This window comes from Penicillium taxi (genome assembly GCF_028828555.1).
Source record: "Penicillium taxi strain IBT 34144 chromosome Unknown utg000005l_segment0_segment0, whole genome shotgun sequence".
Taxonomy (NCBI): domain Eukaryota; kingdom Fungi; phylum Ascomycota; class Eurotiomycetes; order Eurotiales; family Aspergillaceae; genus Penicillium; species Penicillium taxi.
In genome coordinates, this window is record NW_026643207.1 from 277,707 (window position 1) to 291,341 (window position 13,635).

The 13,635-nt window shown below is 46.0% G+C and overlaps 4 protein-coding genes across 4 annotated transcripts; 2 read left to right on the plus strand and 2 right to left on the minus strand.

Annotated features, from left to right (window-relative positions):
- Nucleotides 1-2,072: 2,072 nt before the first annotated feature.
- On the plus strand, nucleotides 2,073-4,451 carry N7495_007464 (uncharacterized protein; the record flags this gene model as incomplete). The annotated part of the gene is made up of 8 exons (XM_057210115.1): nucleotides 2,073-2,151; nucleotides 2,224-2,976; nucleotides 3,034-3,135; nucleotides 3,189-3,241; nucleotides 3,296-3,422; nucleotides 3,480-3,558; nucleotides 3,607-3,760; nucleotides 3,810-4,451. 8 exons carry the CDS (start codon nucleotides 2,073-2,075, stop codon nucleotides 4,449-4,451), a joined length of 1,989 nt encoding a protein of 662 aa, XP_057059658.1.
- Nucleotides 4,452-4,786: 335 nt separating this feature from the next.
- N7495_007465 (H(+)-transporting V1 sector ATPase subunit E) lies at nucleotides 4,787-5,612 on the minus strand (the record flags this gene model as incomplete). The annotated part of the gene is made up of 3 exons (XM_057210116.1): nucleotides 4,787-4,937; nucleotides 4,998-5,509; nucleotides 5,580-5,612. The coding sequence occupies 3 exons, from the start codon at nucleotides 5,610-5,612 to the stop codon at nucleotides 4,787-4,789; spliced, it is 696 nt and encodes a 231-aa protein (XP_057059659.1).
- A 327-nt stretch (nucleotides 5,613-5,939) lies between these two features.
- On the plus strand, nucleotides 5,940-7,873 carry N7495_007466 (uncharacterized protein; the record flags this gene model as incomplete). The annotated part of the gene is made up of 3 exons (XM_057210117.1): nucleotides 5,940-5,981; nucleotides 6,039-6,269; nucleotides 6,329-7,873. The coding sequence occupies 3 exons, from the start codon at nucleotides 5,940-5,942 to the stop codon at nucleotides 7,871-7,873; spliced, it is 1,818 nt and encodes a 605-aa protein (XP_057059660.1).
- A 1,516-nt stretch (nucleotides 7,874-9,389) lies between these two features.
- N7495_007467 (Transcription factor of morphogenesis MCM1) lies at nucleotides 9,390-10,217 on the minus strand (the record flags this gene model as incomplete). The annotated part of the gene is made up of 3 exons (XM_057210118.1): nucleotides 9,390-9,665; nucleotides 9,728-9,862; nucleotides 9,981-10,217. 3 exons carry the CDS (start codon nucleotides 10,215-10,217, stop codon nucleotides 9,390-9,392), a joined length of 648 nt encoding a protein of 215 aa, XP_057059661.1.
- Nucleotides 10,218-13,635: the final 3,418 nt, after the last annotated feature.

Sequence of the window (13,635 nt, forward strand, 5' to 3'; positions counted from 1 at the left end):
GTGAAGGAAAGGAACCCACCCGGGGCCATGCAAGATCGATAAAGGGAAGCAAATATAGAAGAGGGATGCGGGAGGGGAATTTTTATTATTACTTTTTGGAAGAGACCCAAGATGAAGATGTAGTAGTGAGAGTGATGAGTATGGAGGATTTAACTGGAAGTGGAACCATGTATCTTCCGTGTATTGAGATTTACGAGTTTACTTCGCATGCCGGGTTTGTAAGCGGGCTCTTGGCCCTTCAATTCTTGGCACTTTCTAAGATTTGTACATAGTATAAGAAAATATTGCATGGTATGTATTTTATCGTAAATTTCATCCCTGAAATCTCAGTCAGATTGACATTCATCTGATATGTATCGTGTATAGATCTGTATATAAAGTGTATATTCGTACCACGTGTACCTAAAGCGGACTCCAAGATCTGTATCTGTACGGAGTTAACAAGCCGCGTTCCGGTCTATAAACCATTTTGGTTCAACCCATTTCTTTCGTAAATTCCTGATTCTGACAGTGGCAATAGAGGGACTATTTCGGAACTTGACGGGTCCATTCTTTTTTGCTTTCTTCCTGATGATAGCCCTGGAACCATTCTATGAATGTTCCATTTGTTCTTCTTATAAAATCCTTAATCCAAAAACACCCCTTTTGCTTTCAAATAGTCGGAATCGGAGGGAACGAGGAACGGAGGAACGGAGGACTCGTACTATTGAATATTCGTTATGTACACAGCCACCTGGACATAACCAGTGCAGCGGTATCCTGGGGTTATAGTTCGTCATACAGATTACTACTTAATAATAGTGGACGCCCTAAGACCTCGGAAGCACAGGGACTAGGATTAGAGGGGCTGGATATGTGTAGGACTACTTAGGATGCCGTAGATGGAAAGAGGGGATTGCCCCCACTTTGCAGACTTTCCAGGATCTACACACAAGGTACAAGTACTTCAAGTACTTCATTTCCTCCATATGACCGTACAATGTTTGGAAGTATAAGACTAGTAGGAGCACTGGTACCCAATCCTGAAGTCCAAGGGTCAAAGAGCGTCTCAAAGAGTGAAAGGTCAAAATGTTAAAGCCCTCTTCGGCCGCAGCGCAGACGCACAGTATTTCATATCTTCGGAGCATCGAGCCTGAAACCGCCAATAAACACGGCACGAGCGTCCTGATCCACTTCGGATAATTTAGAGATCCGTTCCTCGGCCTCGGACTTATGCAAATCTTCTACGAAAAAAAAATATACTTAGTTAAGCACCCCCTTTTCTTTGTTATCTTTCTCGTATTTCATGGAATACTCAATACTCAGGAGTGGCCTAGACTACAAATTTGGACCCTTTGGAACGCATGATTTGGTAAATCCTTCACAGGTCAACTTCGGGTCCACTGGTACATATTTATGCAGATCTGCAACGGTTTCACATTGCTTACAAGGCTACTCGGTAACTTCAGCCTCGAATCCCACTTCCCGTCATATCATCAGAAAGTTCACAATCAATTTCTAAATGGAACATCTGCAGGAAGTCCTGTCAACTAAATCCATTGATTCATAACCACAACAGGTAGCCAGTACCATGACGGGTCATGGTATTAGGTATTGATCCTTGGGTCAGTATTTTGTAACCCTTTATCTATCAAATATATAGATCATTAAACTGAATCAGTTCGATATCCATGGATGTAACTAGGTATTATAACTAGCCCCTGAATTTCTAGAAACATAACAACTCTCAATATGGCGGGTAAAGACAAGTAACCTTTGAAGTCTGCCTCCAAGGTTCGAAGATTACCTTGGTATCAAGGGTTGCCAAAATTTGTTTATCAATCTATACCTAGAGAGTGCTCGGACATTCCAAGGTTCACTGTTCAACGCTGCAAGAGAGAATGTCACAAAGAAACCATAGTAATGTAATATTCAAAGACAGGTCTCATTACAGTGGGGATCCTAAATAAAAAGAAATAGCGCTTCCTTTCAAACCGTTTGATTCATGAATCCCAATCAGTAACATCACGTGACTTCGCATTCGAAGACGCGACGCGGTCTCAATGAAAAATAACATCTCTATCAACCACATCATGGAACCTGGCCCAAAGAAGCAGATTCCAATATATGACTATTTCAACAGACCACCCTTCTCACGAATCAACAAGGACCGTACGCCAGAAAAAAATCCTCCCCGTCCGCCGCCCTCCAAGATTCAGCCAGTGCTGATAAATTTAAATTCAGACGACGAGCAAGCACAAAATCAACTGGATGAGACTTTGTTTGAGTGGACTGAGGATAATGCCCGGAAATTTTTGTCAGAGCAGTCGTTTGAGAATGGTGATGACGGCCCGGAAGTTTTGTCAGAGCAGTTGTTAAAAGGTGGTGATGACGGCGGGATTTCGTCAGAGCAACTGCTCCAAGACCGCGAGTCGACTCCGCCGGTCTCCTTCAATGAGAGCATTCACTCCTCTCAGCGCATTGTAAAAGGCGGTAAAGAGATGGTGAAAAGCTCGGATGACGAAGATTCGGATTCTGTCAGCTCACTGGAGGCCGTATTCTTTCCCACGAAACTCAAAAAGCCCGCGCAAGATGATCCCAAGGGCCCCAAAACTGCTTTTTGGTCAGCCCCGAAGATGCTTACCAAGTTATCGACACCGAAATACAGAAACTCACTTGATTCGCTTGTACATGCTGCACTAGATGACAATGAAACTGAAGCGAAGGTGGCCGAACTAAAGTCTACCTGGGACAAGGAGCGACTTGAGCTGGAAAAGGATGGGGTACAAAAGAACCGGGAAACCATGCTGATTTCAGCTCTTGGTGACAATGAGAATGATGGGGAATTGCAACGCCTACGTGATGCGCTGCGAAGAACTGAAGCTCTGGATCATGATCGAACCTGGAGCTTCTTGGACGAATCACCTATAACGCCGGCAGCACCAAAATTCCCTGTGAATCTACTTGACCAAAGACTATATACGTCTATCTTACGAGGTACGATCAAGTATAGCATATGTAAATTTCATATAGTCAAGCTGATTCTATTTGCAGATCCCGCGTCTCGGGCACGCACTTTCCAGTCTGGAATCTTGGAATTTGCCTCACCAATAGCACGATTGCCAGATGAACTCATCATATGGATCTTTCGATCCGGTCTGTCATGATCCCTGAAATACATCCCACATAAATATCTAATATGACAACAGTATCCATTGAGCCTCTCAAGGAGCTGAGACAAGCTTATTGTCGGATATTAGCAGTTTGTCAACCATATCTTCGCGGCCAACATACCTTTAGCTGACCATGACAACAGCAACTACCTTCAGTCCACCTACGCTCGCTTATTCGTCCGTACGACATAATTGATCTCTTTCGACACCTCGGAGCAAAGTCTAGCGCATTAGATCTCTCCCAACCGATTATTCAAGATCCTCCCGAACGTAAGACACAATTCAACTATGTTCATCCCAAATGAACCGTCTGACCATTAGCTGTAGAGCTACACCAGGTGTCCCGACCGAAAGATCGATCGATCCTATTATCCACTTTCCAGTTGCTTCGAGACTTGGCTGAATCGTGAGTTTTCTTTCTCGCTCTGAAATACCATATTTAACAAGTAACCAGCCTTTCTCCAGATACCCTAGAGACTGCAATCCAGATTCTTTTTAGGATGACGCTCGACGTGTCGTTGACTGAAGATAGCGTTATCGGCTCAGAGTTGCAAAGTTGCCTTAGTGGTCTCCTAGAAAGTGTACCGGACAACGAGTGCGAAAATATAGTAAGGACCGTCATTTAATCATCATAGGAATCGCCGCTAACTAACGTAGGAACGTCGAATCTGTACTACGGCTTACGAAACCATTAAAGATGCCGAGTTCCAGAGCCGGCTATTGCAAAATATCTTACCCACAGCAACATGGATATCTCTTTTACGGTTCCGACTGGCCGTCTCATTTTTACTCCGAAGTCCAAGTCCATTGACTGAATCTCCTGAACAAGTTCTCGACTTGAGGCGACTCACCTTATTTTTGGTTGAGGATGACCGCTTCAATTCGTCTCTGTCCATGGCAAAACGGGCTGGTTATGATTACGGTGAGCTAGCTGCCTTAGCCAAACTTCTCGAAGTCGTTGTCAACACCTCCTTGTTGGATCTGAATTATCGACAAGAAAATGCGGAAGCAGAGTTCAACTCTGTGGTTGATATGTTTGTATTCCAGGTCAAGCGACTATTCGGGTCAATCGAGGATTCCGGAGCTTCGAATCTCAAACGATATGTTGCCAAAGAGGCTCTAGATGCATTGCAGGCTCGGGTGTTATATTCTGTTCGCACAAAACCTCCACCCCCCAGAGGCATTTTCGAAACGGCTGAGAAAAAGGATCGAAAAATCACCAGTATGTTGTTCAAGGACAAATGGCAGCCCACAAATTCGGATGGCACCAACATCCCCATTCGGGGACATGACCAATAGTGATGCTGTTTACGTTGTGCGAGAATTATGACATGCTCGAGGGGAATCTATTACTGAAGCCCCTGTGATGATTGCGATGACCTGTATGAACAACCATAGCGCGGAGCAACTCTTTTGATTACCGAAATTTCTCAAGTTATGGAAGTTAGAAACGCTCATGAAAATTGAGTTGGCATATTTCAGATCGAATGTATGATGTGCAAGAGGAACCCTCCTGTCTATTGAGCAAGCTCAAAACAAATAGTAGAAAGAGCCCGAGAACTATAAAACAAGAAAAACTCTCACGAGCAGAGTTTCATGGCGGCGAAAGATGTGGGACATATTCGAAACAATTCCTAGTCGTAGAATCGTCGATTCTCGTTCTTTCCAAAGAGGGTTTCTCGCACGGCAGGCAGAGCGTCAATTTCCAGTAGTCGCAGACGCTCCTCAAAGGTGTTGTTGATTTCGATCTTACCCTGGCCGCCTATAATGAAGACACCACCAGCGCTGCACCAGGTTAGCCAATAGACTCCAATATCAACTGGAATAACCTCGATTCAAACTTACGATCCTTCAGGCAATGGCTCCGACTCGTCCAGGGTCACAGTTACCTCCGAGCCAACGTTCTTCTCAAACTCCTTAGCCGCCTCCGTAATGGCCTTCTTCGTGATGTCGTAGTCCTTCTTCCGGGAGCGGACAGACACCTTATCCTCATTCAGGTAATACAATCCCTCAAGGACGAGTCCCTGTAGCATAGTCTGGTACTTCTTTTTATCGCTATCAGCCACGGTGGTAACCTTCTCACGAGACTTCTGGAAAAGCTCATCCAAGAGCTCCTGACGGCCACCGAGAACGCGAAGACGAGTCTTGTTGGCTAGAGTCGATCGGGTGATCTGCTGCGACATGGCAGCCTGCTTGAATTTCTTCTCGTACAGCGTGTCAATGGCGGCGGTCTCTTGGCGCACAAGCTTGGACTTTTCAATTGCGAACTCCTCGTCGGCCTTCAGTTGAATCTCACGAGCCTTCTCCAGAGCTTCTTGTCGGATGAAGGCGGTCATCTTGCGAAGTTCGCCCGCGACCTAATGATAACCCCCGAGAAGATTAGCCACAATGGGAACAGCCGATCACAAGGTAGCATTAGAGACATACCTGGTCATCGGAGAGAGCATGATTCTGTGACATGGTGAGTGGTATTCAGATAATTCTGAATGGGGAGAGTTGGTGGTGTTTGGGTTGAATGACGTGGGAGATGAAAGGGAGTGGTGTTCCCAATTTAGCTCTCGCTGCTCTCTCGATCTGATGCGGGCGGGCGCCAAGGCCAGTCTCTCCGCAACAACCCATCCCCTCGTCACCTGTTCTCAAATCAACCCTATCCCCTCACTGAGCATCCCTGGGCTCCTTGTTCTCCCTCGAGTTTCCCTCCTACCATAATGGCATATATCCTTCGGTAGTTCAGGTAATGCGCTCTTAGGCTTCATCCCGTCTCCGTCCAATGTACAATTCGCCAAGATGGGCAATTTAGGTGACTTATCGCCACAGGGCAGTGTCGCGGTGAGTGTGTTCGCATTATAACGACGCTGGATACAGCTGCTAAATTATACTCAACAGGTCGGTATTTTTGTTGGACTCGTTTCGACCAGCCTACAGGCCATCGGGCTTACCCTTCAGCGCAAGTCTCACATGCTTGAAGACGAGAAACCCACACATGATGTGCGCCGACCACCTTACAAGCGCCGCCGATGGCAACTGGGAATGGCCATGTTTGTCATATCCAACATTGTTGGCAGCACCATTCAGATTACAACACTACCGCTTCCAGTCCTTTCCACACTTCAGGCAGTCAGTTACAGCTTATTCCCAATCTAAATCGCCCATTTTACTGACAAGGAATACAACAGTCTGGACTTGTGTTTAACACCATATTTGCCACTATCATACTCGGTGAACCGTTCACCCGCTATTCATTTATAGGCACCTTCCTCGTATGTATCGGTGCAATCTTGATTGCAACTTTTGGGGCCATCGGAGAGCCTGCCCATACTCTGGCTCAGCTGTTGTATCTTCTGCAACGTCGAGCGTTCTGCGTTTGGATGGGTGGGACACTCCTCCTAGTTGCTCTTATTTTACTAGGCTCAAAGTTGTTGATGTATTTGCCTGGGTCGCGGGTGATACCCAGCCATTTCACATCCCATCAACAGCATCAACAGCGGCGCCATAATCGGATGAAGTTGATCCGAGGGATGTGTTATGGATCTGTCAGCGGAATTTTGTCAGCCCACTCGCTTTTGCTGGCCAAATCAGCGGTGGAGCTACTGGTTCGGACAATTGCCAATGGCGATAATCAATTTACCCATTGGCAGTCTTGGGTGATCTTGCTAATGCTGATCGGAATGGCACTGACTCAACTTTATTTCTTACATCGGGGACTCAAGTTATGCAGCACCAGTGTTTTATATCCCTTTGTGTTTTGCATCTATAACATTATTGCCATCCTTGACGGCCTGATCTACTTTCGTCAGGCCTCTCAATTAACGGGGTTCCATGCGGGCCTCATCGCATTGGGAACAATCATTCTCTTAGGTGGCGTGCTTTGTCTGTCTTGGCGGCTAGAAGACATTGACAGTCATGCAGGCGTTACCGTTGTAGGGTCCACACAGACAGGTCTTGGGCCTGGAATGGCAGTTGTGGAGGAGCACTCGCCGACATCTTCGGGCCTACTGGATAGTGCCGGCGATGAAGAATCGTGGATTGGAGAACGCGAGCCGCTGCTCCAAGGCAACAGTCGTGCCCGGTTCCCACGAATTCGAGCACCTAGTCTTCCAGTAATTCCACCCCTCAATCGACATGAGGCGGCCGATCTCAACGCCGCATCCATTTGGGCTGAACTGGATGACTCTGACTACCACTTTGCCCATCCTCTAGCGCGTTCTGCCACCGAGCAGATACGGGGGAGTCCCGGGAGCGGCGCGGCATTGAATGGCCTCAAGCGCCATCTAACTGTTGGTCCAATGTCTTATAATAGACAGAGAGGGACTCACCGCAATCGTAAAATATCTCAAGAAAGTCCATGGCGACGTATTTCAACACCTTGGGCCATCATCACGGGATCGCAGCGCAGACGACCAGATCAAGATAGCGGATACGGAACTATTCAGGGTGACGATTTGGAACCTCAAGCGTCCCCCCAGGCCCGGGAAAATTCAGCCAGTCTTCTCGTGGGCTCGAGGAGGACGCTGCATGGTGCTTGGCAATATGGTCGCCAATATCTACCTCGATGGCCATGGAGGAACCCGCAGGCGGGAAGTCTCCCTGACCGCGACGCCGACGCGCAAGACGGTGCATACTCTTCTCTTTTACCTCAGACCGATAGCCTCCCATGGATTCGAAGAATACCGGATCACGCTGATATCAATGGGCTTGCGAAGCCCCCATCGTCATTATGATTGGAGCAATCCACGACTTATACAGATCTTGAATTATTTTCGGCCTCTCAGATTCTGGAACTTTGAAATTCTCGAAATATCTAATGACATAAGACACTCTTATCCCCATTTTCTCGTCATATTCCTCTCATTCTATCTCCTCCTTGTTTCCCTCTCTTTCTGCCTGTTTCTTTCAACCCATGATACCGCCCTGTACATTAGAAATCCGCTTCTCCAAAGCGAGATACTCACCTTATCATTTCTTTTCTTTGCATCTTTCGAATACAGACTGAAAAATCTATTGTCTTCAGTCATTTGAACCGGTTTCCCAACCCCGTTAAACATACTACGATACCACCTTTGTTCTTTTTGTTCTCTGGCATACTAGTCGGCGTGGATGGCCGCTATAACTTTCCGGCTTTCATGTCTAATGGATATTTAACTTGCACACAACTAATCCAATCCTTCCTGGACGTGTCCCTATTTGTAACTTTAAAGTGTATATCTGTCGATCTATTTCTGCTTGTGCCTAAGTGGATCCGCCATGAATCTGTAGTCGGGAGCCATTCCTACCTGGGCACTGAGCATCCATGGTTCAATTGACTTAAAGATTGAACCGTAGATAGTTAGCTATCTAATTCTTAGTCATACGATAGGATGAACAGTCCTCAGAAGATTGAAGATTATGAGCCAGGGAAATTGCATCTACGAAAGGTCGAGAGAAGGCTACAAGGTATGTCCTGACGACGTTCCTGAAACCAAAACAGCTTATTGTTTTTCGATAACAGATACAAAAACCTGTGGAGCTGCGGGGAAAATACTGAAATACTGGCCAAAATTACACCGTGGGGAGTTTTAAAAAGACAACAAGTTGAGATTAGACGGAAAGAAGAATGGAAACCAGATCAACCAAAGTCGTATGCTTCCAACTTGCGAGTAAAGTAAGACAATAAAATAGCATTGCAAGAATCACTTTCGCCAACAAATCAATGCACCTCGAACACCACCGACCTCCACCAGATATTGCGGTGGAGGGAACAAGGGGAAAACAAAAAGTGGAGGGGACAAGGCGAAAATAAACAGCCAGGAATAGCGTTGAACCCCAGTTTTGCGTGCTTGCGCTCTTTTGGTCTCTTGGAAGGGGGCTTTGGAAATAAGGGTTTTTTGTGTTCGTGTATTTTTTAGAGGATTTTGACTTCATTACCTAGAAGCTGGGAGGTGTTGATTTTCCGTTCCACCGCTTTCTCGAGTTCAAAAGTAAAGAGACCAGAAACAACCAAACTTCGGCAAAGACAGGCAAGCTGGGAAAATCCAGCGTGGGTGTTTTGACAATGTACACTTCACAAGTTCAAGAAAGCAGAGCATGCCCGGAGACACATCGGCAGTTCTATGAGAGGAGATGAAGGGGATAGGAGGAAGATGGATCAGCAGAGACGGACGGGTATCAAATGAACGCGAGATATTGAGCGCGGGAGCAAGGAAAACATAAGGAAGACGCAATAGCACGGGCCCCGTCCACAAGCGCTTGCGCGCGAATTTAAGCCGTAGGTTGGTGCTGCGGGGGCATGCGGTTGCCCACTGGCATGCCGGCGTACTGACCATTAGCCTGCTGTTGCTGCTGAAGGTTCTGATAGTACGCCATCTGCTGCTGCTGCTCATTGGTCATGTAACCAGGGTGCATGCCTGGACGGGGCATGCTGGCTTGGGGCGCGTTCACGTTGTTGTGGGCCACGTCCTCGGGTGCCTCGGCGGGGACATCGACGGGATCAACACCATTTTCGTTGGTAGTAGGATCCGGCGCGTTCAGACAAGCCTAATATTGACCCCGCATTAGCTTCATGAAACAGGCTGTTTTGTCAAGTCAACCGAACTTACCTGAATGAGGTTCTTACCCTCAGCCTTGGTGACGAGGGGTTGGAGCTTGGGGGTAGTGAAAGTGTAAACTAATCCGGTCTCGGATACGACCAGCAGCAGCACCTGCGTGCCAGTGAGGACGGAGAGTTCGTAAGCCTGTGTTATAGCAATATTAGTTAGTGTAAGTCATTGAGTGAAGAGGTAAAGAGAAGCAAGTCCGACGCGCGATGGTTTGTTTATGAGTCTTGCGGGGGAGAGGAGGGGAGCTTATTACCTTCTTCATAATACCCGCCTTACGCTTGGAGAAAGTGATGTGGCGACGCGATTTATCCTGGATGAACTTGATTTCAATCTTGCGGCGCTCACGGCCGGGCTTGTCATCATCATCGTCGTCGTCCTCCGCGCTCATGCGGTTGCGCTTGGTGCCGCGGTTGTCGCCGTTACCGGTCTGTTGCAGGTCATCATGAACGGGAGAGAGTTTCTCATCACCGACAGCAGACATGTCAGCCATAATGAAAGAGATGGTGGGAGGAAGTTAAAAATGGAAGTGGAAAGGCAAGTTAGCCAAAAGGGGAAGGGAATCGTAGATACCCAATCGAGTAACGCGTTTTAGGATCGCAGGGTTGAGAGAAAAGAAGGGGGAAGAGCGAGGGTACCTAAGAAGGAAAGGTCGGAGGTGACGCCCCACTTATAGTCATGTGACAACTGGGCATTTTGAGTGGTGGATGAGACGGTAAAATCCACATTCCGGTGATTACAATACTGGAACCGTATTATCTATACGTATCAATTACTGTATTATAAAGGACTTGTATAATCTTCGAATTAGTACAATATATCTATAAACTCGAATATAAATATCATGGGACTGTCTTAATATTCTTTCCAAGGTTAGCCTGATCTCCCTCCCGCTTTAGATGATCAAATTGGCAATATCAGACATCTAGAACTCACAAATGAGCTCATTTGTGTCGTTTATTAAAGTGACCGAATGTTCTTCATGAACTTCGAATGGTTGGTTGTCGGGAGAATCAAAAGCTCTTCCTCTCATCGATGAGTCTTGAAATCAATCATGGGAATGAAATGTTAGCGTTGGATAATTGATAGCAACCGGGATGTAACCAGCTTAGCTTAGCTAGCTTTCAGCCCAGTTTACAGTGGTATAAACATACTCGAATGGTCCTTTCTCCAAGATTAGGTTCTCTGATCCAGCATTCTGTGCTGCGGTAGCAGTAAACATTGAGAAATCTCCAGGTATCTGCACACACACTCAATGAAGATTCCAAGGTTGATTCCTTCCAATTTTCTGATGTTGATCATTTCCATTACCTCAGGGCTACATATTATGACCATCAGATCCATGGAAATTTCCTCAAAATCAGCTAAAACTCGAAATCACTAGCAAAAGAAGCTTCATCGCCGTAGATGCCATGCCGGAAGACATTCTGTGATACAAGGTGTACTACTCTGAACATCAGACACGTTATCGTCATCGAGCAATGGGGCACTGGCTGGGTTAATGTCGGCCACTCACTGAAATGGGCAATATCGGCGGATCTCCGAAATGAAAACCTGTTGATAGTGCTGAGCAGCACTTTTGACATCCATGGAGGAACATTAATGTCACAACACCAGTAGAGTGGTTCTCACTGCCGTAGACCATATTCTGAATGTCTTTCTGGGTGTTCTCTGAATTATGCAAAACATCTCATCTACAGAGCTGTGGTATAAGATTTTCGGATGTAGTCGACGCAACTTGGGAGAGTCGATAGCAAAACGCGGAGGTCTAAGCTCTTAATTTTTGTACCCATAAGTAGTCAAGTTATAATTTTCTTCGCTAGCTCAAGTGCTTTGAGTCGACGGTCGATTGAGTCAAGAAGAGAAGAGGCAGAATGGTTCCCAGAAATCTTGTTTTCGACGTCTTTCGCCAGTTACACACGAGTAACGACTTCCAGCTGTGGTGCTAGCCTTTTTGTTCTCCTGGTAAGGTATGCAACCTGATACATTGCAGTACTGAGAACATATAGATATATCAAGAGTACCTAGATACCTGTTGGTTCAACCTGGGAAGGTTCCAAGGTTACGAACAGTCCATCACGTCGTTAGCGTTTGAGAATGCTCAGAGTAGATGAGATTGACTGGAGCGTGTGGGTCCAGGGTTAATTTTCTGACAGTACTCAGCGTTGTTGAAGGCCCCATTGGGGTTTGCCTCATCTAATCCTTCCCTGACGTCGGTGATGTAGGACGTTTCGTCCTCTAATTGAGCTGTCTTTGCGGCCATGAAGTCTGATATTGTGGTATTGCACGACGATTAGGGGATCTCTGAAATGTCAGGTGCCTTACTTTTGAAACGGGTTTGGTGAGCAGCTAGGCGGTTTAGTGTTATAAATGATGACACCAGCTTGGGGACCGGATAGTTAGTAGGAGGAAATTTCATTTTTAGAGAGTATAAACACTGGTGCCTTAGGACACAAGCGAATTAGACAGTGAAGTAGATGTGAAAGTGAGAAAGGGCCTTGAAGGTGAATTTCAGGGCCGAGAGAAAAGGTGAGCATTGGAGTGCAATAGATTCAATAGAGTTGCCACTGAGCAGCTGGTTAATTATTCTTTGGGAGCTTGCTAGCTTAAACATTTCATTGTCCGATAGCTACCTAGGTATGACGTATAATCTTAATTCCCATAAATAAACAGCTTGGCATATTCGAATGCAATTCACAAATACTCACTTCGTGGGCATTTTCCTATGAAGTTTTAGTATACCTAGCTAATTAACTATGACTGACGATACTGAGGTCATTGACGAGATAAAGACTTTATTGTCATTGAACTGAAGCAGCATAGGAAAATAAGCTCAACCTCAACGATGGGCCTCATCGAGTACATCAAATGAGTTAGGGCTTTGATGTTGAATGGTAACAATACAATGAATATCTTACTGGTACTGTAAATACAGTATCACCTGGAAGCTGCAGGCGAGTTATGTAAAATACCGTTCTGGCACAGTAATGAAACAGGGTGAGTGTGGCAAAGTACGGGACGTAATATGCGGCATTACATACTAAATACAAGTCACTCTTTCCTCCTTTTTCTTGTTATGATACAGTAATATACCAACCCCTGACTATAATTGGCTTCTCTCAAAGGGGCTGATCCTCCATTTACATCCGTTTTTAGCAAGCGCCAAACTCAATGACTTGTCATGGTCTGGACTCTACTTTATTTCTATCTTATCACTCCTTCATCCTTCATCGTAATCGTTAATCTTTAAACTAAGGAAGTCGAATGAAAGAAAATCTTGGGAGAAGTCGTATAGGGCTCTGCCGGCATGGCCCTGATCAAGCCTTCTCACATTCCACATTGCGCCCACTCAAGATTAGGACAATCATGCACACTTGATAACGGGAATAATGAACGGAATACCCCGGCCCCATTCAATCACTTCATTAGATTAGCAAGATATCCACCCATACTGATAAAATAAACTAGAATAGAAATAGAAATTAATCACCGCTTCAACAGTCGCAAAGGCCTAGTTGGTCGTACAGTGAGGCTTGCGGAGCACTTTGTCCTGTAGTTAGGCCATACTCTCTGTAGTATGTACTACGTGCCTGGGCGTGGAATGGGTCTGTCTCGGCCCCAGGCGGATTCCATTCCAAAAGAGTGAAATATACTGACTGTCTGTTCCCCCCGTTTTCGGTTTGGTGAAGTTTAACCTATTCATTGAATTATACTCAAACACTCCATACCTAGGTAGTAGACGTTATCTGGTGCCAAGGTTAGGGAGTATACAGATCACATGCAAGATATCTATGCACCACACGATGGGTGCTCCCGAGGAGAGCAAGCCCTATGTCACTATCTGAATTCCTGCAAGCCCCAAGTCTGATATGCAATGAGGCGGCAATTATCACTTAACCCACGTAACCCCC